The sequence below is a fragment of the Gouania willdenowi genome, chromosome 15 (assembly GCF_900634775.1).
Source record: "Gouania willdenowi chromosome 15, fGouWil2.1, whole genome shotgun sequence".
NCBI lineage: Eukaryota > Metazoa > Chordata > Actinopteri > Blenniiformes > Gobiesocidae > Gouania > Gouania willdenowi.
Window position 1 is genome coordinate 15012728 of NC_041058.1, and position 27940 is coordinate 15040667.

General features: G+C 38.8%; 3 protein-coding genes across 8 annotated transcripts in view; 2 read left to right on the forward strand and 1 right to left on the reverse strand.

Annotated features, from left to right (window-relative positions):
• Window positions 1–277: 277 nt before the first annotated feature.
• LOC114477157 (arachidonate 5-lipoxygenase-like) lies at window positions 278–21812 on the forward strand. The gene is made up of 14 exons (XM_028469284.1): window positions 278–456; window positions 2374–2572; window positions 2708–2789; window positions 2861–2983; window positions 5495–5601; window positions 5680–5852; window positions 5946–6092; window positions 6185–6388; window positions 9088–9174; window positions 9288–9466; window positions 9619–9740; window positions 13479–13579; window positions 20945–21115; window positions 21233–21812. The coding sequence occupies exons 1-14, from the start codon at window positions 307–309 to the stop codon at window positions 21410–21412; spliced, it is 2025 nt and encodes a 674-aa protein (XP_028325085.1). The 5' UTR covers window positions 278–306; the 3' UTR covers window positions 21413–21812.
• LOC114477156 (zinc finger BED domain-containing protein 1-like) lies at window positions 17117–20307 on the forward strand. The gene is made up of 3 exons (XM_028469283.1): window positions 17117–18139; window positions 19048–19658; window positions 19852–20307. Exons 1-3 carry the CDS (start codon window positions 17305–17307, stop codon window positions 20269–20271), a joined length of 1866 nt encoding a protein of 621 aa, XP_028325084.1. The 5' UTR covers window positions 17117–17304; the 3' UTR covers window positions 20272–20307.
• A 127-nt stretch (window positions 21813–21939) lies between the features above and the next one.
• Window positions 21940–27940, reverse strand: part of LOC114476833 (E3 ubiquitin-protein ligase MARCH8-like) — a 95726-nt gene continuing 89725 nt past the window's right edge. For 4 of the 6 annotated variants that reach the window (XM_028468793.1, XM_028468794.1, XM_028468795.1 and 1 more), the window contains 2 exons: window positions 27921–27935; window positions 21940–24865 (listed from right to left, as the gene is read on the reverse strand). In XM_028468793.1, coding sequence (XP_028324594.1) covers window positions 24561–24865; window positions 27921–27935 — 320 coding nt within the window. In that variant the 3' untranslated portion in view covers window positions 21940–24560. Of the gene's footprint in view, window positions 24866–27556; window positions 27936–27940 lie in introns of those variants that run through there. The other 2 variants (XM_028468796.1, XM_028468798.1) reach the window with 2 other exon arrangements.

A 27940-nucleotide genomic window follows, 5' to 3' on the forward strand; every position in this document is an offset into this window, starting at 1 on the left:
GGGTGGGAGAGTATGGAGGCTGCTATTTATTATGAAAATTATATGAAATTGTCATTGGTGTTGACATTTCTGGTCTCAATTTGCAACGCCCCGCCTACCTAACCCTAGTTCTCACAGCACATCCCTGGATCTCAGCCATGTGTGATCACATTTACTTTTCTGTCTTCAGAAAAAGGGAGGAGTGAATATCAGAGAACTCAGTCAAGGAACAGTCTTTGAGCATATATATTTGGTTAGATCTTTTTGGGCTGCATTGTTCTTTTCCAGAAGTGTTTTGTTTTGGAGCTGTTTCAAGCTGTGATCAACATGAATTCTTACACAGTGAATGTCGCCACAGGACATCAGATGTTTTCAGGCACGGATAATTACATCTACATCACGCTAATAGGCACAGAGCAATGCAGCGACAAAGTACTGCTGGACAAGAGTCTTTACAACGACTTTGAGAGCGGGGAGGTGAGTGATGCTCTCTGCAAAGTTTGTGTTGCAACAGGAGAACACGTGACTGCAAGAGTTTGTTTATCTGCTTTTGATAGAAAACACAACTTTTGAAGTCATGATATACAGTATATTTCATATGACAAGATAAAGTCCTGATGAGGAAAATGTATACATGTTGGACGTTATCTTGCATGACTTTGTTGTTAATGTTTAGTGAACTTAGTGAACTATGCCAACAAGTGAAAGCCAGCAGCTGTGAAATTTTCTCAAAAAAAAAAAACTCTTTAAGAAACAGTATTATGGTTGCACATGTGCAAAACCTCACATACATACTGACACATATTATACAAATACTGGCACGGATAATAATGACTTTCAAATACCAGGGGTAGGTACAAGGGTTAGTAACATATAATCCAACTGTTCACACAATATGAAGACAATCAAACCTCATTATCTTTGTATTGTGACCAGACATTTTGTTTGTAAAGACCTTTGAAATGGAGAATGCTTCGACATTGCTTTAGTTCGAGCTCCAGACTGTTCCACAACTTAACACCACACACAGACATAGAAAAACTTCTCCTGGTGGATCCCACCATTGGAACCACAAAGTTCCCAAATCATCTCAATCCATTCGACTGATACTGTATTTATGAGAAAAAATATTTTGAATATAAACAGGTAATAAATAATCAGAAGCTTTGAGTATGAACTGTGCATTAAATCATTTTACAATATCATACATTTTTAATAACTTTGATTTGAGAATGAGAGGATTTGTGTGTTCAAGATACGCAGCCTTGTGTATAATTCCAACAGCAGAAGTTCAATTCTGTAGCAATTTCAATTTGCACTCCATCTATCTCAACCAGTATTTGGGAGATGGGTTTATAATTTACTTTTGTTTTATTTAAGTTTAAGGATAATTTATTACTTTCCATCCGTTATTTAAATGTACTTAGTTATGTGTTCACAGTGCTAATAAGTCTTTCAAAGCTTTTGTGGTTATAGAAAATATTTGTATCGTCAGCAAACAATACACATTTAACCAACTGAGAGACACTAAACACGTCATTATACAAGTTAAATAATGTAGGGCCCAATACTGACCCCTGGAGGACACAACAAGTAATGTCAAGACATCTGAATTGAGATATCAAGAAGAAAACTCCCATTTCTCCATTTGGACACACTGTATTCTGTCGCTCAAACAACTTTTTACCCATTTCCTAGCCACTCCTTGTACAGATTGCCATTGAAATAGGGATTAGAGGTGGTTAAATTCAATCGTTGCCTGAGGTCAAACTAACATAATTGATAATTCCAAGTGGGGCAGGTACTGGCATTTGTGTGTGGATCTGCAAGGTGAAAAATTAGTACCACAAATTTTGCCACAGTTTTTCTTTGTTGTGTTTCTTTGTTTGTTTGTGAATCATTGGGTGTGAGTAAAACATGTTTTGTGTGCTTGTTTTTTTATTTATTTATTTATTAGGAGCATATATTTCTATTGATAAAACAACTGGTTATTTAAAAAAAAATCACAATAAACTAGGCAAGACCTGTATTCGCAAGGCAAATACGTACAAGTTCTTGCGATTTTTCGGCAACAAAATTATAGGCGCGGTGCCTGTATGTATGCATACAGGCACCGCGGGCTTGGCCCCAATAAACACTCCTACAATATATTGCAATATATTTGGCAATTTTCAATTGCCAATCTGAATTTTTAATTGCCAAATACAATAAGAACTCTTACGAACAATTCGTAGGAGTTGTTCTTCTCCTTTGTCCTCTATAGAACTCCTCCTAGGCTATTAATGCAGCACTAATGACACATATGTAATCTCATAGGGGCAATGTCAAGGTTGTGCAGTCCTACGAGAACTAATAAGAACTCACGCAGTTTTCATAGTTCTTACTTCATTTCAGGTGGACTCCTATGAGGTGAAAGTGGGGCAAGACCTGGGTCAGCTTGTGTTGGTAAAGATTGAGAAGCAGAAATACTTGATGCAAGATAGCTGGTACTGCCGGTACATCACAGTCAAAACACCATCCGGAGAGCATGTGGAGTTCCCCTGTTACCGCTGGCTGGTGGATGATAAGAATGTGGTGCTGCGGGATGGAAAAGGTTCTACTCGTCTCATTTGTCTACACAAAGAAAAGCCGTACTGTAGTGTCTACTTTGTTCTGTTTACTCTGTTTTACACACAGACTAATGCTCCAAGTACTCTCCATTTCTCCCTTTAACCTTTGTCTCCTGCAGCACGTCTGCCCCAGGATGATGAGAACATTCTATTCAAGCAGCAGAGACAGAAAGAGCTGGAGATAAGGAGGATGACTTACAGGCAAGACTTTAACACAAACAATCAGTGATAGAAGTAGAGATGCTAACTGATGATTCTGCTGATGTCTGTAGGTGGAAGGAGTGGCAGCCAGGCTTTCCAATGAGCATCGACGCTAACAAAGAAACAGAGCTTCCCTGGGACATACAGTTTACTACTAAAAAAGGAATAAGCTTCGTACTGAATTACACCAAGGCGTATGTTTGCTTTGTTATTTATATTATTAAGGAAAGCAATTATTCATCAGTTTGCTACCCCCTCCCCTGTTTCTAAAGGATAGCTTGTTATCTGGCTTTGTCTAGAACTGCAAAGCTTATGCAACCCTGGTCTTAACCCTCCGATTATCCTCAAATATTGACCCCAAGGGTAAACACATCAATCTGACCCCAGGGATATTTGCTTCCAGAAAATGATTTTCAGAAAATTGTTGACCAAGTTTTTTTTGTCAAGTACTGTATTTGTTTAATACAAAAATGATGAAAACTTGACCTGTGCTCTAGCACCACCATCAGGCCAAACTTTTAAATTAGAATTTATTTATCATTAATAGTTTTCTTCTAAATCTTCTCAAATTTACTGACAATATTAATGAACCCTATTGGTTGGTGATGATATGACTTTTTCTGCAGCGCTACCATCAGGTCAAACTTTCAGTTTTGGAGTTAGTGTAATAATTCATCGAAATCTTTTCTACTTTAAATATTAGTTCTACTTTGGCAGATGTAAGTAGTATGTCACACATACACACACATCCATGCCCATGGTGTGGGAAAGTTCTAATGAGAATATTGTCCTCCCCACCACCACCCACATCATGTATCAACTCAGTAGTACCAACTCTGCACCTGGTGGTGTGGGTATGTAAGGTCACCCATGGGTGGGTCACACAGACAAGTTTTACACAGCTAAAACAGCTTGGGGTTAAACTGACCACAGGGGAAAACCAATGCGTGCTGTATGCGTTCAACACGCTGAATAAAATAGCATCATGATAATTTCATGCTTAATCAAATGTACCCATCACATTAGGAAATGTAATAAATAATAAATAAATACTAAATATTCAGTAAAAAAGTCCAATATTAATATTTGAATGATAAACATATAAATGGGGTCAAATTGACCCCAAGGATAATAGGAGGGTTAAACATTAGCAAAATGATGTTTGCATATATTAAGGGGACAGGAACCTAGAGGTGTCACTGTTTTTGTATCACCAGGGAAACATAACAGATACAAGTCCTTCAGTTTGCATTGAGACGATAAGAATGCTGATTTGAAATGCAAATGTTTGTGCTGCACTTTGAAACAGTTAAATGTAACTTAGCATGTTGCTATTTCAAAGAAGGATGAAGTGCTGCGTTCTGTGTTGAATAAAACATTCAATGATTTGCATTTTGGCAAAGATGATGATCATTTAAAATATTGGGTAACACTTTAAGTTTTATACATAAAGGCCGACATTACGCTGTTATTATTATGATATGAAACCTGTCATTAGCATGAGTAAGTTGTCATGAAGGCTGTCCTTAAAGCTGCTATCCTCTACGTTTGTGCATGCGCCTTGTAAAACATAAAGTCGCATAGCTACAAGAACTATACATTCATGGTTATAGTGCCATAACTTTTGACCATAAGTTGGTAGGTAATGGCGCGTGCATGAGCTTTGAATGAAAGATGAATTTCAAGCCAAACACTAAGGCATTTACATTTCTCAGTTTGCTCCAGAGTAGAAGAATCCAGAAAATGCATATTAAGATTATTGCTATCTTTTTTCTGTAAAAGCATTAAGATTTTTATTTATTAAGCAGGAGTTTATTAAATGACAGCCACTGCTGTACTGAATCAAAGTCATAATGTAGAGTCATTTATGTCAGAAATATCTGGTTTAGAGCAATATATAATTGCATCATCCGCATAAAGATGAATATCTCATTTTGAGCAGCAGAGTGGAATAATAAAGGCCCAAGTGAAAAACCTTGGCGTATGCCTTTATCGATGCCTTTAAAATTCGACCGACTGTACCTGAAGGACACACACTGGCGGCAGTGATGGAGATGAGAGTTCAACCAAAGAAGATATGAATGGGAAAGGCCAATTGAATGTAATTTATCCAGGAGCAGGTAGTGATCAACAAACTCAAATGCTTTTGTTAGATCTATGAAGATGACACCAGTACACATATCAAAACTAGAAAAAATATAATTTGTAAATTTCAAAAGAGCAGTGGGAGTTGAAAAGTATTTCCTGAAACCTGACTGGCATTGAGATAGTAAATGGTTATTAGAAAGATAGCAAGATAACTGATCAAAGATCATTTTCTCAAAGTTTTTCACGATACTATAGGATAGGTATGTAGTTGTTCATGTTTTGGGTATCTCCTCCTATATGCGATGGAATGACTTTGGTACACTTCCATAACAGAGGCACTTCACAGGTTAAAAAAGGCAGATTAAAGAGCTCAGACAATGGGGAGGATAGGACAGAGCTAGCACAGGGCTGAGCATTTACAGATAACTCCTCTGACTAACCCCACAGATCCTACCACCTAATCCAAAAATACCAACATAGCTCCAAATGTGTCATAAATTAGCAAATGACACTTAATGACTGCCTTCATGACACCTTCATGCTAATGACAGAGAAGGCCAGACTTATGTATACTTGAAGTAAAGTGTTACCAAATATTGTTTGTATTTTGTTTGCAGAATAGGAAACCTGCGTTTAAACACGTTCATGAACATGTTCCAGTCCTCCTGGAATGACTTAGCTGATTTTGAGTCCATCTTCCGCACAATCAAAAACTCAAACAATGGTCAGCTTCACAATCTTTTAATATTTCTGTTTAAATTCAGTGCCTTTATTTAAATGATACGTTATCAATGTCATTCAGAGTATGTGATGCAACACTGGGAAGAAGACTCCATGTTTGGGTACCAGTTTTTGAATGGCTGCAATCCTGTTCTGATCGAGAAGTGCTTTAAACTTCCTGACAAACTTCCTGTTACACATGAGATGGTTTCCTCGAGCCTTGACAGGAATTTGACGTTGGAGCAGGAGTTAGAGGTAGACTTTGTCATGTTGTTTCTGTTCATTTATTGTTATGGCTTCACTTTGACAAGGATCAACATTAAAACGTGTTTATTCTTCTGGTTCCAGGCTGGTAACATCTTCATATGTGATTATGAATTGTTAGAAGGCATCAGTGCAAACTCCACAGACCCCAATACACAGCAGTATCTCATTGCTCCCATCTGTCTGCTGTACAAAAACACTCAGAACAAGATTGTGCCCATCGCCATACAGGTGAAGTGTTGTTATACTGTATAAAAGGAGTTTCAGGGATTTTTTCAGACCATGTGAAAACATTGTTTTTGCTTCTTTTATTTATTTTATAGCTCAGCCAGACTCGTGGTAAAGACGCTCCCATCTTTCTGCCCTCTGATGCTCACTATGACTGGCTGCTGGCAAAGATCTGGGTGCGTTCATCTGATTTTCAAATCCACCAGACTGTCACACACATGCTCAGGACGCATTTGATTTCTGAGATGTTTGCCATCGCCATGTTCAGGCAACTTCCTGCTGTTCATCCTGTCTTTAAGGTACAATTCAACATTACATTACATTATTACCCTTTTTTGTTTACAAACTGTGACATAGCGATTACTCAAGGAAGAGTTCCACTTATGTTACTCTAACTGGTTTTATGAGGTTATATAGGCTGCTAAAGGTAGTTTCTTCATGTGTAGATTTGTAGTAAAATGGCTGATAGTGAAATCCAAATGCGGCACTGACCAGCATTTTTAAAGTCCTTTGTTTACTGGTTAGTGCAAATTCAAAATCCTTCTACTTTGATGTTCCTGGTCTTCTTAGCAATAACATTACAACATCCAAGGAACTGGATGACATCAAACTAAGCACTAAAACTACAGATTAAAATGCTATCTCTGCATAGACTCTCTATGGGAACAGAGATACAAAAGTAATCATGACGTGGTATGTGAACGCATGGTATGGGAATGCTGATTGGCTGAAATCTACAAAATGACGACGCTCACATAAAAGGGAACATTATGTGTTTGAAGGCTAAAAGTTGATATAGATCAGTATTTCTTAAATGGGGGTATGCAATGGCACAACAGGGGGCAGTAGCCCCGGGGGCGGGGCAAATGACCGGGCCCTTTAAACCCAAATAATAAAGCTCATAATAACATCATTTTACAACATACACATGGCCCCAACCGCGCGGCTTACAAACTTTGACAACCCAGATGGTCACTAACAAATTCAAAGCATCTCAGCACCACGGATAGCGAGCGCTTTATTTTGACACCCACTTTAACCATTTCAACTCAGAGCCTGTATCAGTAGCTATAATGTTTAGTAAAATTGGCACAGCGGTCCACATGTTCACAAACACTATTTCAGTATGAAGTACTATAGGCCTAATCACCACTATTTGAAGGGCATACGATGAACATTGCGCTCTGTGAACTTGTCCACGATGCTCTGTATGTCTGTTTCCTTTGCTCTCTCATTCTCTATGGACATCATGGCAAGTCCACTCAGTCTCTCCTGTCCCACTGTGCTCCTCAACTGGTTTTTAAGTTTTAACTTGGAGAATGAGCGGGACACTTGACTGACGTGCGCGCGCATACTCTGTGCAGAAACCATGTTGTTTACATATGTGACACTTGAAAAATTGAAACATGGCAACGAATGAACCACTGTTAAGGGTCGTAAATAGTTCGTAGTATGTAGAAAGCTCGTCACCCGAGGATGCAGCTGCTTATTTAAGGAAATTCACTTTTAGTACAGGTGAACGATTGTGGGACCCATGCAGCATTCCTGAAAACAAGTGGTCATCTGATGTGGCTCCTGGCCCAATGTTCAATAACCAGATATTTATACATATCTGATAGAAAAACCTAAACCTAAAAGCATTAATTCTGTTTAACTGTTATGAACGGGCAGATAGGCGAGCTGCTGTACTCCTGTTACCGAGGGTTTCCGTGTATTTCCGCGTATTCTGATCAGTTTCAACGGATGAGTTTCCATCTCTACATTAAGTCTCATCCTCACTGTCCAACGTCTGCATATCAGTCCATTTACAGCTTTTTATGGTCACATCTTACTGGATCCAGACTGAGATAACGCTCGGTCCGCTCCCGTGCACCATCACCTTAGCAGTCCTCTGGTTGTTTTGCACCAAGCCTGTGCACCAAGCACATCATTTAGTATGCATACGTCACACAAAATGGGTCTATATAACCCCTTTATAAATCTGCACGATGGGTGACTGTTCATACTCTGGCCGCCTCTGGGCACAAGTCATGGAGGGCCCGCCTTCTCCAGCCCCCATGAACGTTGGTAGAGGCCCGTCTCCCTTAAGTCCTACCTCCTATCCGGGGGCGTGCAGGCCCCGGATAGGATTTATAATGTGGATTTATAATGTTCACTTTTTAGTTGGAAATGATGAAACTGATCTTTTGATTAGAACATGAACTGAAAATAGGCAGGAGATGACCAGAATCAATAAAAATTATAGAAACAAATCTATTCAGGAGGAACTAAATACTGTTTCATTCCACTTATTTAGAATGGGATTATTTAATATGTGTGTTATCACCAAATTTATTCCATTATTATGCTCTATAGTTGTTTTTTCATAGTATTCTGAGCAAAATGTTGTCTAACAAAGGGGGTACTTGGGCCAAAAAAGTTTGAGAATCACTGATGTACATCACTGAAAAAGATTTCTGACACAAAATATCAACAAAGTTCAGCTTTAGACCCATCGTCTTAAGTGCATTCATGTGATGAGTTGCATATTGCTTCAAGAGGCAGCAAAAGTAATATTGATGCTATAAAACACACTGTAAAAATATTTATTTAATCGAAGAGAAAAAGGCCATTACAGAGACAGTAAATGTAAAGGTTGTTTTTAGAGATATTAACCACACACACTGACCAAATATAACAGCTGATCAGCTAACTTAACATGTAGCTAACAACCTACAAGGAGTGAGGCAACATAAATGGCGTCGCTAATGTTGTTGAAGTGAAGAGTTGTGGTATTGTCAGTGGGGCCCTGTGACCACTTTGAGTCCCCATTTAATCCTAACTTCCTACCTAATCTGGGTAATGACAACGATGGCCATGTCTGACAATTGTCAAGATGACTATTGTTGTAATTAGCTCTATATAAATAAAGTTTATTCATTTATTATTGCGTGCCACATTTTCGTCCCCAAATAAAAAAATTGTATTTTAATTCAATGATTGTTCCTCCAATTCCCAGCTACTCATCCCACATGTTCGTTTCACCATCGCCATCAACACCAAAGCTAGAGAGGAACTCATCTGTGAGGGTGGACTCTTTGATAAGGTGAGATCACATCCATCCAAACAGAAAACTCTGCCCAGGAAAAAGAAAACTAAAGAAAGCTTGTGCAACATGCATTTACTTTTATGGAAGTTTTCATTTTTTTTCTCATCCAGGCCAATGCAATAGGTGGGGGAGGTCATGTGCAGATAATTCAGAAAGTCATGAAGACCCTGACCTTCAGGTCGTTGTGCTTCCCTGACATGATCAGGATGCGCGGCATGGACAACAATGAAGAAATGCCCAAATACTTCTACAGGGATGATGGATACAGGGTGTGGGAGGCCACCAAAAGGTGTGGACCAAGTTATTTGGTACTTTAACAAACATGTAAATCTGTCTGAGAGAGATTTGAAAGCATGTTCTCCTTTATGTTTGCAAGAATATTTAAAGTCATAGGATTTCTTCATTTTCCCCTCCATTGTTCTTCTGTTTTCTTTCTGGCAGCTTCGTGTCTGATGTGATGTGTATATACTACAGCAATGATGAGAGGGTGCAGGGAGATGGAGAGATTCAGGCTTTTGTCAAGGATGTGAGCGACTTTGGTATGCAGGACTCTGATTCCTGCGGTAGGTGCACAAAACAGATCTTTTGGAAATTCCTTATGTTGATGGCTCTACCTGAACTAGTAGCTTGGTTTTTTTTTTCTTCTTAATTAAAGTAAAACACACAAAAAAAGTTGTTTCAGTTTCATTCAGAAGAATAAAAATGCAGTCATTTAATTTTGCTTTCCAGTTATGTTCTGCAAGACGAGCAATAGTGCTGCAGAACAAACTACCCGACAGTGTTTCTAGAAAAAATTTAATGGGGTGGCAAGAGGGGGGCATGAATTTTTTTAGAGGTGGCAACATATGGCAGACGTACATAAAGCATACTGAATTGTAGTGCTGGGCATCGCCAGGTACCTCGCGATGCTATATATTGCAATATCTTTTGCCCGCGATAAGGATAGTATTGCAATAATTCAATTCAACTTTATTTGTATTGCGCAATTTACAACAAAGTCATCTCAATGTGCTTATCAAAATATAAAATTCATAATAAGAAAGAGAAAACCCAACAAGATTCACATGAACAAGCATCAGCGACAGTGGAAAGAAACGACTCCCTTTAACAGGAAGAAATCTCCAGCAGAACCAGGTTCAGAGGTGGAAGCCATCTGCTTTGACTGGTTGGGGTTAGTGGACAGGAGGACCCACAGAACAGGATAGAGAGATAGAACATCAGAGTGTCTCAGACTAGTTGAGCCATGAACCACAGATCAGGAACTGCCATCATCAGCTTCACGACACCTGAAACAGAGCAGAGAGAGAAGGACGAGGAGAAGACACTGACTGCAGAAAAACATGATACACTTTTATCAAGTCAACCTGCCTTGACCTTGGGCCTCACTCCCAGTGACCTAGTCAACACTTATTATAAAGGTGGCGAATCTCTTCCCGTTTATTGGTAAGCTAACAGCGACTCCAATGTCTGTAAATGCGACCGTTTACAGATAATAATCAATATATCGCAGGAAAATTAATCCACGATACATCACGACAACTGTCTTTTCGACTGCACTGAATCCATTTCACAAGAATTACAAAACGTTGTCAATCAATTTCACATGAATTACAGCCAAGTGTGTACTGCACAGTGGCTCTTCTAAACACACACTGACCACAACTAGTCACATGTCCTTGTGTTATGTTTAAGTCTTTAAGGGAAGACTGATACAAAATATTGCTTCACTAAAATATTGGTAATGTTTGTGCAAATTAACTTTAAATCATTAAAACAAAATGAATGCAGAAAATACTCATTTCAGTGCTAGTATTATCAACTTCTCTGTAAACATGGACACATCAGTGATGCTTAACAAGCAGAATGATTATATCCTCTTCATTTCTGTAAGATTCACAAAGTAGCTTCACCATGTTTTCTTTGACAGATGTTGATTTATAGATGCACAGAAGTGAATGGACATGAACCTCCTAGCCAGGGGCGGATCTACCGGGGTGGCATAGGGTGGCAGATGCCACCCCACAACAAAGCCTTGCCCCCCTGCTGCCACCCTAATTTGTACACACGGGCACAGATCTATGCGGCAGCGGTCCGCCGACCGGTAATGCCCCGCTGCTGCTTCATGACTGCGGAGCCAACGTTCTAAAACACCAACGAAGAATACGCGGAAGTATCGCGAGAGCTGCACGGAAGTGCGTTGTTTACATTGACGCAAGAGAGGAAAGAGGCAAAAACATAGCCGCCAACACTTACACATTTGCCGTGAGCAGCGGGCACACATTTGTATCAGTAACAGTCGTTCCAAAACGGAGTAACGGCCCCGGACTCTCCCTCCCCTCCCTCCCTATGTATTTGACAAATGTTGGAATCAAACCCACGTTAGCGGTGAGTGCGGTGCCTTAGACCACTAGACTTCCTTTATTTTAGCCCTTTTTTAGTCCCGAGAGCTTTGGCTACGTTTAAAGTACCTTCAGACACTTTCTAATAATAACAACATGCCAGTGATACTTTTTCCCCATCTACTTACAGTTTGTTACAGTGAAAACAACTGATTTAAAGCCACATTTTTGTAATATTAAAAACATATTGTGTGACTGGCATGTTATTATTTTAACATTGACATGTTAATGATGCCACACTGTAACATAACTAAGTATAAAAACTTATTTTAAGGGGCATATGATGAATTTGTGTAAAACAAAAACAGCCACACCGTTTATTTGTTTTGATTTTAAAACTGAATAACCAAAGAACGAAGGGTACACGGATTATGATGCTACATATATGGTTTTGATACAATTACTTTCTTATTTAATATTAAATATCTCTATAATCAGACATTTGTTATTCAGTAGTCCTGTTTCTTCACACGAAAAGACATTGTTGTGTGGCGTTTGTATAAATCATCCCATTTACGAGCATGGACCGGCTAAACCCCTTCTTCAATTCAATTCTTATCATCTTAAAATCAGCATCACTACTATAGCGCTGCGCTTTCATTATTATTTCATTTCCTGATATATAGTTAATCATTTTTACCCAGAGCTACCAACTTTTAATAAAACCTTGGCGTGAGATTCAGCGGGATTGACCACATTATTGTCATTTAGGACTACACATAAAAATGTTCTGGTCAACTGATTTGGTGAATACTAATCTGATCTCCTGTAGTGCTGCAGTAATCATTTAGCTACTCACGTAAAGTACTGATCTAGTAGTATTTTAGACATTTACAAAGCATCCAATGCCTTTACACGCTTTAACAACACATAGTAAGGTGACCAGATTTCTGAAAAAAATTATGGGACATTTCCCGCTTGGAGATTAAAATGAAATAAATAAAGTCTCCCTTGGGAAATTTTGATATTTTAAAAGCTATTTGCTCCAATCTAGAACAGTGTAGGCCTACCTGTACTTCTAGGGGTACTTAAACACCTTGCAGGAAGACCTTGAAAATATTTATGAATCCCAGACAGTGCTCACCAAATATGTATGCAAATAAATTCACTAATTGACATTATTAATGCACACCCTAAATGAGTTCTTTCCTTACTTTCACCAGTAAATATTAAGTTTCATGAGCCTAAATATGATTCATAATTTGCCATAAAAAGTTATGAAATGCTAGAAGGCTGCTCAACTACAGTATAAGAGATCTAAATGAAACTTTACTATTCTTTAAAGTTTCACAAGCACTTAATTTAATTATGTTTCAGGGGATGTATTCCTAAAGATTCTAAGTGCAAAGAGTTGCTCCTAGTGGCCAGATTCTAAGAACATTCTGAGAATCATGATGTTTTCTTAGAACTTCCCCTAAAAGTGAAGAGTAGATCTAGTAAACTACTAACTAGTAAAGTTAAAAGGTATTCCTAAATAATTTTAGCTCTTAAGAGAGCTCCTATAAGGAGAGATCTGTTAAGAGCAGGGAAGAGGACTTTTAAGCGGCCGCATAGTTCAATGCCCGTGTGTATAAATTAGGGTGGCAGCAGGGGTGGCAAGGCTTTGTTGTCGGATGGCATTTGCCACCCTATGCCACCCTGGTAGAACCGCCCCTGAGTGTTTCAGAAAACAATGTTATGAATCCCATTAAATTTGGTGTTGTGCTTCAGTGTTGAATGCGTCGTGGTTCGGTAGCACAAACCGGAAGGCCAACAGGACTGAGAGTGTCTATTTGAGCTTCTTAATATAATTGTAACTTAATCATTATTGGAAAAAAAAACTAGAGTGAAAAAGATGAAGAATGTGGAGGGAACTATCAAAATAAAAATAAATAAACAAACACTGGTCTCTTCTTTTTCAAGGATTTCCTAAGTGTCTGAACTCTCGTGAGGAGCTGATCGAGTACCTGACTGTCATCGTGTTCACAGCTTCAGCACAACACGCAGCCATCAACTTTGGACAGGTAGGAAAAGGGTGGTCTAAGTAGAAATCTTGTCAAAAAAGGTTTTTAGGCCATCATATTCTGTATGACACGGCCTTTATAACCAGGGCCGGACTAGGAAGGATTAGGCATGAGCTAGGATAGCATTAGCTGCTAATCACACCGGCTTTTTTCACTGGTGGTTTATGTTTATGAGAGGAGAAAAAGGAACGCAGCTCCTCGCTTCAGCAGGCAGTGAAACTCACCGACTTGGATGTGTCGCTGGTGGGCGGGGCTTCGCTTTAGACGTGCGTATGATGCGAATGGGGACAACAGCTGAAACGTGCACTGCACAATACACATGGGAAAAGGACTGAAACCAAAAGAGCTACTGGTGAGCTCATAAGGACGGGACTGTTAAAATGTGATCTCATCATTGTATAATATATTTGCTCAATTCTTTTGCTGAGTTAATTAAGTTGTTTATATGAGAAGAGGAAAATAGTTTGAAAATTGCTTAAAACTTTGTTCATGTACTGTATTTAAGGGCTAAAATAAGTTTAAATTTTAATTAATTAATTTAAAATACAGAACATTTCTGGGAGTGTCTCGAAAAGCATGTCTGTAATACGGGAGCTACGTACCCAACAGTGAGACCTCAAACATAACATTATGAAGGAGAACTTTAGGTTATTCACATAACCCTGGTTCTCTGAGTAATTTTAGTGAGATATCTCGCCAGACAATCCTTCTTGCTTGAGCAAGAGAGAAGAGGTGCTTATTTTGAATGACGTAGTGCCTTCCGCCTCCACTACTTGTGGGACTACCTGTGGCAGACGGACATGTTTCATCAGCAAATTAGGATTGGCGTAATGAGATCGTTGCTTCTGAGGTCTGCAGGAGAGCGTGCATCCCATAGTGAGACATCTGACTCATATTACTCAGAGAACCGGGGTTACATAAATAACGCGAAATAAAGCTAATGTAGGAGTTTGTTTTATTAAGATCCCCATTAGCTGTAGTAACACTCATAGCTTTAGGAGGATACGAACAATATAATATAACAAAACTTACTCAGCAGTGGAGTAGCATGACTGGTCCGGTATGCTTTCACTTCGATAGTTGTAATGTCCCCTTCGTTGTTGAATATATACCTCCAAAGCATATTGTAGCCCCTTTTGCCTGGATCTGGAGGATATCGCACAGGTATTGCTCCAAAAAGAGTCACTAACACGTACCAGGAGACTTCTCCCAGCCATTACAGACAAGACGAACTTAGGAACATGAGGGTAAAAGTAAATAAGGGGGGTGGAGGTTTTGCAAAAGGTCAATCACGTCTTAAATTCTTCATGTTCGATTACGATGACCGGCATTTTTTCGAATTTCAATTCAAATTAAGTCAACTACAATTATGTTCTTAATTACTAAAGTTCAAATTCAATTAATCATCACTATGGAGTCTGAAATAAATAACCCAATAGAACATACAGTCCCTGGCAAAAGTATTGGAATGGCAAGCTCAATTCCATTGTTTTTGTTGAAGACATTTGGGTTTCAGATCAAAACATGAATACGAGACAAAAGTTCAGAATTCCAGCTTTTATTTTATGGTATTTATATCTAGATGTGTTAAACAACTCAGGACAGAGCACCTTTTGTCTGAACCCACCCACGAGATTTCTAATTTTTTAAATGATAAAATGATCCTCAAGATTCACTGACAGGTAGTGGGAAAAGTAGATATGAAACCGAATTGTAACATTGTTCCACAGGTTTGCCTTTAAATTGTAAATGAGTTTTTATAGAATTTTCAAGCCAATTACAATTAAAAAGTCAATTATCTGACCTTAATTACAACTCAGATAAGATTACAACAGATTTTCCCAATTACAATTACGTCATAATTGTCATTAAAGGGGACATATCGTGCTAAATCCACTTTTTTAAGCCCTTAAATGCATTTTGTTGTATATTTAGAGTGCTTAGAAGTACAGAAAAAATCAAATTAGTCTCTTCAGGTGCTCCGTAGATATCTTTATATTCTGTTTTGCTCATATTTTTCAATCTGTTTCGATTTTTCTATTCTCTATTGCGTTTTTTGAGCTATTACATCACAGTATTTGCAGCGGAACTGCCAAATTAGTACATCAACTCCAGGTTCAACACTTCGAGCAATCCACCATTTTTATTTCTCGCTTTTATTTTGTAGTCCAAGCTCAAGGATGCCGAAGTTACGAGAGGATAAGTCAAACTGTTCGGTTGTTGGATGTAGTAACCCACACGCTTCATTACAACGTCTCCCAGCATCAGAACCTTTTCAAAGTGCCTGGTTGAGTTTTATTTTTCACGGAAATGTAACCACATCTGTGGGTAAGATCATTTTTGTGCGCGAAGCACTTCAAGGTTGACTGCTTCTGCAACCTCCGTCAGTATAAAGAAGGATTTGCCGAAAGACTTTGTCTGATTGAGGGTTCAATTCCTTCTATCTTTGGAGACGACGAACAGAGCACTTCGGTAAGCTGTAAATAACGCTAAAAACTGTGATAAGACGTCCCTGTCATTGTTTTGTTAGCATTAGCAGTTGCACCGTCTTCAGACTTCATATGTTAGCGCTGTGTGTTCGTTTTAGATCCTTGATGATATGGCCTACATGATTTACTTTAAGTCTAAAGTTTTCATTAGTCATTTCATTTTGCCGTTTTTGTCTCAGAAAAGACTGTATTAAAATACATTTCGTGATGTTAGCTTGGCGCTAGCGTTAGCTCGGTGCTTGTGTTAGCTCACTTGTTAGGGTTCTGCAGGTTCATCATCTTCATCTCGCTCCGCCGGGTCCGACTCTGGTTGGAACATGTAAGGCTGGATGGACAAGTCTTCTGTTGTTGACATTTTGTAAATAGCGTGTGAATAAAAAGTTTATGCGCCGCTACATAGCCGTATCTCTTCTATAAAACTACAAAAATGGCCGAGCAGGATGGAGTTGAACCGAGTGTCTCCTGAGGAGGGGGCGGGGTATGGAGTGTCTCATTTGCATTTAAAGAGACCGCACCAAAACGAGTTGCTCTCAGAAGCACATCAGAAAAGGGGTAGAAAAGGGGCCTGTGGAGCTATAATAATGAGGAATTCAGACCCAAGCATTGCAGTTCCGCTTTATATAGACCACAACTGTATGATTTATATGTAAAAAGAAATGATTTAAAACCATGATATGTCCCCTTTAATGTACAATTACACGATTACAATCATAATTGACCCAAACACTGCTTTAGTGGAATGTGTTGGTCATCTTTGCAAGACGTAATGTATTACATCTTGCAAATGACGCCAACTAGTAGCACTGGTGTCATTGTGAACCTGAAGCTGGTCCATGTGCTTTAGATGTGAGACCAGTAGAGTTTAATCACGGTTTGATCACCAATCAGTTACCATGTGATCAATAAGAATGTAACCTTGTTAGCTTTGCATGGAAGTTCATCTTCAAACACGTTTTGTCCGTCATCGCAGAGAATCCTCTTGCCTTGAGCTTGGATTAATGTACTTTTAGGCTGCACGGTATGGCTGGGCGATTAATTGAATTTCGATTTCGATTTCGGCTGCCCTCGATTACAAAAACAAGATAATCGTTATAAAACGATCATTCTGCCGCCCGCGCGGCGCGTCTTGTGTGATAAATGCAGCGACCCTTCCAACTGTGCACTCCGCCCCGCCCCTTCCCAGTCCCCGGTGCAAGTGAGTGTTTAGAAAAATCTTGTGGAAGGAGACGGTAGAAGATGGCAGAAAGGGAGCCTTTGGTCGTGAAGAAAGGAAAGGTGAATTCTGTGGTGTGGAAACACTTCGGTTTTGAGGAGTCTGACTCGGAACAAACTAAGATATTGTGCAAGATATGTCACGCGACCGTGTCTGCACCTCAAGGAAACACAACCAATTTATTTAACCATTTAAAGTCCACACACAGAATAATATATGACCAAGCAGTGAAGGAACAAAACTCAAAAATGAAAAGCTCCTCGACTCCTGCCACCGCCACGCAGTCCTCAATTAAGGACACGCTTTATAATGCCACCGCATATCCACCCAGCTCCCGCAGGCATAAAGAAATAACTGATGCAGTCACATACATGATTGCCAAAGACATGAGCCCTATCAACACCGTTAGCGACCCGGGGTTCATTAAACTGATGAACACAATGGACAAGCGGTATGTGTTACCATCACGTCACCATTTTAGCAGAATTGCGCTGCCTGCACTTTATGACGAATGTCGTGGAAAAGTTGCAAAAGAAGTGTCAACAGCAGTATATTTTGCCACCACAACGGACCTATGGTCGAGCCGCACCATGGAGCCATATATTAGCCTCACACTTCATTACATCGACGCGGATTTCACCATAAAGACGAATTGTCTCCAAACGGCTTTTTTCCCCGAAGACCACACAGGGCAAAATATAGCCGATGGCCTGAGGCAAGCGATGGCTGCATGGGACTTGAACGAAGAGAAACTCGTCTGTATCACAACAGACAATGCCTCAAATATGAAGCTGGCAGCTGAACTCAATGGCTGGATGAGGCTGCAGTGCTTCGGGCACAGACTCCACTTGGCCATAGGTGAGTAGTAGGTTTCCTTCTCCTGATTGTGTGATGCAATTTATTAATAACTAAACAAATCATGTACAACAGTGGTTCTCAAACTTTTCACAGTCCCGTACCCCTTCAGACATGTAATCTTAAGCCATGTAGCCCCTACTTCTGCACACTTAAAAATTATAATAATGAAATGCAGTTTTTTTCCAACTTTGGGGTCAGGACCCCATGTGGGGTCGCCTGGAATTCAAATGGGGTCCCCTGAAAAGTCTAATAGTTTATAATGATAAAAAAAAAAAAAACAAAGCTGAATATCAATGTATTTTTAAAAATGTTGTAATTATTATTTTTCAAATTTTAACATCACACAACAATCTTAAACTGTATTGTATACTTTCACTTTCTCAAATATAAATCTAGTTCAAAATAAATTGCAGAATAAAAAACAAACAATAAACATTATCAAAAGCTAATTCTAGAAAGAAAGAAAAAAGTCTCTGGAGATTAAAATGGGGTCACAACCCAAAAAAGTTGGGAACCACTGATAAACAATGTAGCCCTACAGTGAAATATATAATAATAATAATAATAAATTAAATAATAATAATATTCTGTAACCATGGGTTGTCTTACATCAGCTAATGTGTAATTTGTGGCAAAGCATGGAGGCTCCTGACTGCTGGTCGATTTATATTCTAGTTTCCATTTTTTATTTTTTTTATTCACATACCCTCTATGACAATTTGCGTTCCCCACTTTGGGAATCTAGGATGTAGAATATATCATGTTAGCTATCTATCTATCCATCTATCACACACACGATAATGTATTTAATTCCTAATAATAATTCATATTTCCCAGCCTATTGATACATTGATGAAGATTATGATGATGGTAATGATGATAAATGTTTATATTTATTGTACTTTTAGAGAATGCAATGAAGGACCACAGGATTGGCCGTGCAATGGGGGTCTGCAAAAAACTGGTCAGTGCCTTCTCCTACAGTTGGAAAAAAAAAAGGGAGCTGACAGATGTACAGAAGAGGCTGAATTTGCCTGAACACTCTCTTACGACGGAGTGTCCAACGAGGTGGGGGTCTCGGCAGGCTATGATTGGCAGGGTCCTAGAGCAGCAGAAGGCCATTGCAGAGGTCCTCTACAATGACACAAGAAACAGACACCTCACCCCCTCATGGCAGGACATCGATGTACTGGAGGCCATCAACAAGTCACTAAGCCCTCTCGTTGAATTTACCGATGCACTTTCTGGGGAGCAATATGTGAGTGTGTCTTTTGTCAAGCCAACTCTCCACCTTTTCAACACATCCATATTGGCTGTGCAGGAGGACGACACAGACCTTGCAAAGTGTATCAAGAAGAAGATCGTGGGCTATCTCAATGAGAAATATGATGATGCACCAACACAAGAGCTGTTGGACATGGCTTCAGCCCTGGACCCAAGGTTCAAGCTCACATATGTGAGTGAAGACAAGCATGGGTCAATTGAAGAAAGACTGTCATCTGAGATGAAGGCTGTCATGGTAATTATAATTGTAATAATAATAACAATGCTATGGTACTAATAACAACCAGTAAATACAATGTAATTTAATGTAAACAAAAGTCGTTTAAGTTATACTTTAATATTTCTAGTTGTGAATAGACATAACCATTTAGTCAGATTAAACATTTTAATCATTTCTCTTCACAATATTCTCCTCCTCCTTTTCCCAGGAGAAGGCCCCTGAGAGAGCAGTGACTCCTGCTGATGACACTGACGCCACCGCTGCTGGTGGTGCACGAAAGAAGAAAGCCCTGGGCAGCTTCTTCAAGCCGGTCATTGAAGGCACAGCTCCAAGATCCGCTGCTTTGCAACCGGACCAGGACCAGGACAAGGCCATAGCTTTTGAGCTACAGTCCTACCTTCAGGCAGGGACACTGGACACTGAGGCGGACCCACTAGAGTGGTGGAAGGTATCCCAGAAGTTCTACCCACGGCTCTCCAACCTGGCAAGGAAATATCTTTGTATTCCAGCCACAAGTGCCTCGTCAGAGAGGGTTTTCAGTACAGGTGGTAATGTCGTCACCTGCCTGCGCTCATCCCTGAAACCAGACCAAGTTAACAGACTGGTGTTTCTGGCTAAAAACCTTTAAGAGGTGTCAGAGGTGTCAGATTGCATGGAGCCTGGATGAGGGAGTATGGGACTAGGTGTCAACTACTGTTGTTTTGTTTTTAAAAAGAGTTTAAAAATAAGTTTTGGCAGCTGATTTTGTTTGTGAGTACGATTCAGTCCGTTTATTCTTGTTAAGACTAATTTTGGCCAAAAGGGTGTGCCTTTACCTCAAATATAGTTTTAATTTGTTAACTGTTATATCGTTAATATACTGATTAATACGACAGTGTTTTTTTTTGCAGTACTAGGTAAGGTTGTTGTAGCAAGTGCATTACACCAGAGTTGGAGTTGGAATTTTTTTTATGGTAAAGTAATTTTGTTTCAGTGTATAATACTTTAAGTCTGGGATAGTGTTTATTTTTTTATTTTTTACATATTATTTAATTCATTTTATCAATATATTTTTTATCTTAATTATTTGCATTTTTCTTGTTTTTCACTTCAAGCTTATGGTGTTAAAAGAAATACCAGAGTTAAAAGATCAATAAATGCTTTTTGTCAAATCAATGAATAATCGTCTTTAATAATCGTGATTACAATATCAATCAAAATAATCGTGATTATGATTTTTGCCATAATCGAGCAGCCCTACTGCACGGTACATTAATAAATTTACTACTTGCACAAATTAAATCTTTCTGTATTCGATGCAGTATGACTGGTGCTCCTGGATCCCGAATGCTCCAGCCACCATGAGAAAGCCCCCACCCAACCAGAAGGGCTTAGCAACGCTGAGTTTGATCATGGAGAGTCTCCCAGATCGAGGACGTTCTAGCTGGCATCTGGGAGCTGTGTGGGCACTGAGCCAGTACCAGGAGAATGAAGTGAGCACAGGGCAGCATCTCTGCTTTTCACCCACCACGGTTCAATAAAGAAAAACTGAATATTTCAGAAAAATCTTGAGGGTTGAAAGTTCTGTTCCATCCCCTTTTTCTCTGCAGCTGTTCCTGGGCATGTATCCTGATGAGCACTTCACAGAGGGACGAGTGAAAGCAGCCATGGAGAAGTTCAGGAAGGAGCTGGCAGGAATATCTGAAAGCATCAAGATAAGAGACGAGAAAAAGAGGATGCCATACTACTACCTGCGTCCAGACAAAATCCCCAACAGTGTCGCTATTTGAGGAGCAAAAATCTGCATTTGGTGCTTTTCCATTTCACACAAAAAACAAATCAAATGCTTTAAAGGTCCAGTATTATGCTATTTTTCACCCATTTCCATTTATTCTAAGAACCCCAACAACATATGTATTTGAGGCTTATTTTCTTTGAAAAATCACTTTAAGACCACTCCTCAAAACAGGCTGTTTTTTGGGCCTTCATGCATATGCCTGACTGGGTGTAAACAACAATGCTGGTTTATCACAGCAGCAGTAAATCATTAACAGTCTTTCTTCTCCTCCTCACATCTACTGACCATATAAATAAACCACAATAGTGATATACTCTGTTTTTTCTGTCTCTTTTATATTTTCATGGACCGTTTTTTTTGTGTCTGCAATAAAGATTGATTGATTAAAGGTTGATTGATAGTCCATTATTTTGTCTGACCTCTGCACCGCATTGGTTCACAAACATGTCAGCCATTGTAATTTTGATCAACCTCAAATGTTTTTTGGACATTTACATGATTAAAGACAAAAAAAATATGTTAAAATCAACTTATTTTTTATTTGGTTCTTTTTTCTACACATTTTTTTTCAAACATTGGAAAATAACAGAAAACACATCAATTTTACTCTTTAAAAACATACGTACTTTGTTTTACCAAATTATTGACAGTTACTGCGTTTCAAAGTAATTTCACAGAGAAACCCGTGGAATGATATCAGACATGGGAACAGTCAAATATTCAAGTCCAGTCAGTAGTAAACTAATTCAGCTCATAAGCAAGTTACACTATTCCCAGCCATGACAGAAATATAAGTGACAGTGTAATGACAGAGATAAATCAAAGTATTCAGGACTGGGGCTGATCGAGTGACTGGATCTCAGTTATTGTCCTTCAAAAGTATGACGAGAAGAAAAAAAAAAAAAATCCCTTCAGAAAGACAGACGCTGAAAAAAATGGCTGAGTTCAATGAAGACGTGTCCTTAAATGGCCTCAGTCTCATTCACAACATTTAAACATCCATCAGGCTTAATGACAGGAGCCAGCTCCTATGAGCAGACAATAAAAACAAAAAGGAAAATACCCCAACAGAGCCCTTCCTTCTCCATCTCAATGGATTCAAATCTGACATTGAGGTTGATTTAGGACTCTGGATTTTTCTTTTGAATGTATAAAGTTGCAACCAGCGATTTGAAAGTGGGAAGGTTAGAAAGAAAGTGCAAAATAAAGAGAGGAAGTGCTTTGACTCATTAGTGCCTGGGGTACAACGGCGTGTAAGCTGCAAAAAAATAATAATTATATTCTGTAATCTTCTATAATGTTACATATTATAGAAGACTGTTATGTCTTCCAGTAGAAATAAATACAACACAAAATAAAGTGAATAATTTCATATCCAGAGGACTACCCTGGACATCAAAAACCAGTACACAACTGCAGAATAGAACAACAAAAACTAACAAAAGGGGTAATTGCACTTTGTAATCTGTCTCATTGCACTGAGCCTCCTGGGTACCAACATTAAAGACAACTTTGTCCACATCAGGTCGACACAAAACAACTTCCTCAGCTCACAAAAAGACAATAATCCTCAGACCACATACATAAATCAGGTGTGCATTCCTGCACTAACACAAAGCACTGGTTTACTTTATTGCTGCTGCTGAGCAGTCGTCATCAGATGTTTTGGAGCGTCAATCACACACATTGTGTGTGTGTGTGTGTGTTACTGTGCCTACATGCCTTACATAAGCCTGGCATTGCAAACTAACATACAAACAGGCTGCTTCAGGAAACCCACAGTTGTTCATCTCAGGATGCACATTCAGCTCCACGCCAGCAGGTGGCAACCTTGAATCACCTGAATAACTCAGATTTAACCATGGGAGAGACTGATTTTTTGTATTTAATATAAACAGTGACAAAAATCAGTAAACACATGACTTAAATGTGAGCCTAAATGTGAAGAATTTAAAAAAAAATGTCTAAAACAGCACAAATTTAACTTCTCAAACTAAAATGTAACCATTAGCAACAATGTTAAAATACATTTACATCTGCTTAATGAAGAGATTCAGAATTTAATACCAAATCCAAAAGATCTGACCTGCAAAGTAAATAATAATAGGCTGATTTATGTGTGTTGGGATCAAACGAACCACTGTGAGATTTACTAAGGCAGATCCCATGACTAAGCAAACATATCAACATAAAGCCTGCACATAACACATCACAAGTTCAGTACCGTGTCATTCAAATTGGCAGAAAACAACAGCGCGACACTGGTTTTGCTCCAAGAACTGCATGGAAATTATCTATTACTTTTCTGTGTGCAATTTAAAAAAAGGATAAAAAAAAAAAAAAAAAAGATTATTTTCATTTATTTTTTCAAATCTAGGTTTAAAAAGTTTACATTCTCAAAGCTTTCAGAAAGTTATTATTGGGTAAAAGTCAAGTGACTGAATTTCCCATGAGCTGCTTCAGAGCCACGAGAGACGTTTCCGTGACGCTCCATTTTTTTAACCCCCAGTTTTTTTTTAATCTAAAAGCATGTGTGCATTGGATGAGAAACATGTTAAAGTGTGACCTCTCTGTGAGTACAACAAACAGTTTAGAGGAAAACAGGAGGCCTGTGGTAAAGGATAAGAATGTGATGTGGAGAAATGAGAAATCAAAGTGCTTTGATGCGTGTCCAGATGAAAACATCAGATCGAACCCAGCAGCAGAGATGGCAGTAACTGGGATGCTCCGGAGATCATTACATTACTCACTGATCCACGGATCCAGGTTGACCTGAAGATGGCAGGAGGTAAAAACACACAAAACTGACAGACTCACAGGCAAAACCAAGAAAAACACACACTTAGAAAAACGTATCAGCCTTCAGAGCCATTAAAGAGTCTGTTGTCTCTCAGGTGTGTGTGTGTGTGTGTGTGTGTGTGGTATATGCTCACGATCCCCCCTGACATTTAGAAAAGTCAGAATAACCAAGCCAACCCCTGGATAGGAAAAGATTTCACAATAGCGGAGGGTAGAGTCATGGCCTCTCCGTCTTTGTGGGCGGAGTTTAGAGATCAAAAGACAACAGGTGCACCTTTGATGTAGAACAGGAAAGTTTAGTTGCTCCATCACTGTGGTACTGAGCAGCATGAACTCTAGTGTCAGACATGAAGTACCTCCACACTGTAATCCTCTGTTTCCGTGTACTGGGAGGAGTTCGTCTCCGATTGGGTGGGAGCCAGAACCTCCTTGTTCTCCGGGTTAGGCTCCATGAGAGGTGGCTTCTCCAGAGCCAGCTTTTTACACGTGTCCGGCCGGTTCTGCACATATATGACCCGGTTGTATGCCTTCAGTCTCCTCCATAGGTGGATGTAGACTTTACACTGGACGTACATGAAAACCAGTCCACCAGTGAAACCGATGGCCACCACCACCAGCTTGGTCCAGAAGGGCCATTCCAGGATCCCTGAGGAACAGAGAGCAGAGGAAAAAACAAGGAACTTACAAAAGTCAAACAACTAAACAGCATCAAGATTAAATAGGAAAAAATGCCTAGCACAATTAATAAAAACAGGACACGAGTGGGAAAACAAAAGCTAAGGATGATGGCTCGATAAGCTGCTTTAACAATAACAGACTGCTGTAAATAATGGTGGATCAACTACTTTAGACAAACAGTACAATGACAGGGAGTGTGTGCTTGTGGAAAACCTGTGGTGCACTTACTGTTGAGATGTCTGCATTTTATTGTTGTAGTTTCTAAAGAGTTTAATTTAACGAAGATAGGGACACTTTGACAAACCAGGATCAATATTAAGAGCTTTCATTTCATTGATTCTAGATCTGCCTATGGAAATTAGAAAATTCAGATTAAAAGGAATTAGTCAACATTGGATTTATAACCTAGATTTGAGTGAAGTTGTTCCAGACAACACTGCTTAGATTCTGCGATATTTTGAGTTATAACTAATTTACATAATTATTTCAAATTTAGCACTAAAAACACCCAGAAAACGTTTAGTTTTTTTCTTCAAACTCGACCTAGTTGCAGTTCATTGCGATATTGTGTGTGTTGAGCATTCGTTTGAAATACTTCCTCCTGGAAACATGTCAGGAGATCAAAGTAAATTTCCTGAAAAAAGGCTGAATAAATGAAACCTTAAAATATTACTGCAGTATTCTATGATGTGTTAGAAGGTTTTGTTGGTTCCAAGTTTCTCTTTGTTCCATCGTGTTGCCACTGGTCTATTGAGATGCTATTGGATGAACATGGTCCAATATAGCACTGAGTGGTCACCAATGTGTCATTTTCAAACAAATGTTTTTACATCCATTCCATTTTTTTTTTTTTTTTTATCACATTCAATCTCCCAGTCTTTTGTGCTGAAACTTTCAGCTTTGGGGATAAGCAGCTCAACTGGAGCATAAGATAAAAGCATCTGCTTGATGAGTCAGTCCTCCACAGACAAATTCACTACCACAGATCAATAGTGTGACACAGAATTGTCTTTTTTTTTTTTTTACCCAGAGCTCATCCCTGAGGCAGAGAAGGCTATTCAAATCACCCAACACTTATCTTTAAACCTGCATAACAAACCTTAATAACAGTCACATTGTTCACTCTGTAGGTTTGAGCCGTCGCTGTTTTAATGAAATCAAAATGTATTTCTTGTTGCGTGAGATTTCTGAAGCTTCATTTCGCCTCATTTTTCCAACAGTGCACTTCATTAAAAGAAACACAAAAAAGAGAACAGCAGGCTTTGCAAAATAGTAAGTAATTGCTCAAACCTTGATTGGTCACAGCAGCAATTACTACATTTGTGCAGAAAGCAAAACACCCTACTCCTCCATAATTCAAACACTGGTTAAAAAAAAAAAAAAAAAAATAGAGAGATGAAAGTCTTTTAAAAGCAGGACATCAGACAGAGCGTCAGTCTTCCTGTTAGCTGACTCTTCTATATAGTGCGTTACTAAATCTTCCCCATGACAATAAACTAGATTATTGGATTAAAACCTCAAAGTGACTCTAAATCAGGGGTTTTCAACTGATCTCACCCTAGGACCCATATTTTGTCAAAACAAATTTAGTTTTCCCAAAATAGCTGTTGAAAACACATATATAATCTTTTTTTTAAAACATCAATCTATATATTTTCCTGTGGAACATGCATTTCACAGCATGTCTGTCAAAAGAAAAGCTTATTTCAAAATAAGAGTATACATTAAGTATTTATTTGTTACCTTTTTGTTAAGAATTGCTGCTCGAGAAGCTTCCAAACAAGAGAAAGATTCATAACTAAACCCCTGTTTTCTCCTGACCTGCCACTCGGATGTAAATGAAAAAAGGCCTTGATTATGGGCTGGGTTGCTGGAGCACTTAAGACACGCCCAGTCTATACTATAATCTCCAACGAACAATCTCTGCTATGCTAACTAGCAACTCAAACAATCAAAAACAACCCCCTACCCCAGACTTTCGAAGCTGTGAACTTTACCTCCTTTTTGTTTTGTTTTTTTCCCTCAGCCTGCTCCGTAGCCCCCAAATGCTTTTTTAAATTATGTTTATATTGGTCTTCATGCACTACCTCACTTTAATCTGTTTGATATCAGTTCTCATATCTTATCCATCATTGCATTACGGCTACTTTATTCTTTCAGTATTCATCTTGTTTATATACAGTAGCTCTAGTATATATTTAGTGTTGTTCTATTATCTGCCATGTACCACTATCACTATTATTTACTATCTGCCTACTTGCACATAGCTATAGATGTCTATATATATTTATATTTATTTCCTATTTACTGCACTGTAGTTCTGTTTACATCTGTTCACCACTGTCTGTTTAGTCCGATCGCTGTCCACTTATACCTTCATTTTTGTATTTAACTTTGTACTTAAATCTTGACACTACATTCTTTTGTTGACACTTTATATTAGGTTAATTTAGGTGCCTTTGAATTGCCCCACGGGGACAAATAAAGTTTTTTTTTAAATTGAATTGAACTGAAATAGAGGGCAGTCTGACAATTTAAAACAAAACATGCCAAATTGAAATACTTTGACTAAAATGTTGGGGGTTGGACCAGGATCAATCAACAGCACTACTTCATATTAAAATACATCAGTATTCAGCAAAAAAAAAAAAGTGGCTTTGCAGTTTATTTACTCTAACAATGCAGGATAGCAATGTCAGGTGTTTTATGTATGACTTTAAAAAATAGGTTAAGGTGTTTTTTATTGAGAAAAACGTGTCAGTAGTGTTGAGTAGATTCAAAATCTTCAGTATTAAAATTGAACATAAGAAATGTGTGCCAGCAGTTTCCTACAGTCTTTGTATTTGTGCATTTATTAAACAGAAAAAATTCTTATTCCTGACCTAAAATCGAGCAGAAAGGGGAGAAGGACGGGGTGCGTTTAGGTGCAGTTGGAAAAAAAGACGGCAGACACAAAGGCTGAGGGGGGCGGAGGTTGGGTGGGGGGGGACAACAACTTGTAAATAAAAAGTGGAAAAGTTTACCTGGGATTCTTCCGGCTGCA

What these genes read in the sequence shown, in the direction of transcription:
- LOC114477157 (XM_028469284.1), top strand. Translation starts at nt 307, where the DNA reads ATGAATTCTTACACAGTGAATGTCGCCACAGGACATCAGATGTTTTCA. An exon ending in CAGCCATCAACTTTGGACAG is followed by an intron (nt 13,580 to 20,944) that starts GTAGGAAAAGGG and finishes TATTCGATGCAG; the next exon opens with TATGACTGGTGCTCCTGGAT. An exon ending in GCCAGTACCAGGAGAATGAA is followed by an intron (nt 21,116 to 21,232) that starts GTGAGCACAGGG and finishes TTTTCTCTGCAG; the next exon opens with CTGTTCCTGGGCATGTATCC.
- LOC114477156 (XM_028469283.1), top strand. Translation starts at nt 17,305, where the DNA reads ATGGCAGAAAGGGAGCCTTTGGTCGTGAAGAAAGGAAAGGTGAATTCT. An exon ending in CAGACTCCACTTGGCCATAG is followed by an intron (nt 18,140 to 19,047) that starts GTGAGTAGTAGG and finishes TTGTACTTTTAG; the next exon opens with AGAATGCAATGAAGGACCAC. An exon ending in CTGAGATGAAGGCTGTCATG is followed by an intron (nt 19,659 to 19,851) that starts GTAATTATAATT and finishes TCCTTTTCCCAG; the next exon opens with GAGAAGGCCCCTGAGAGAGC.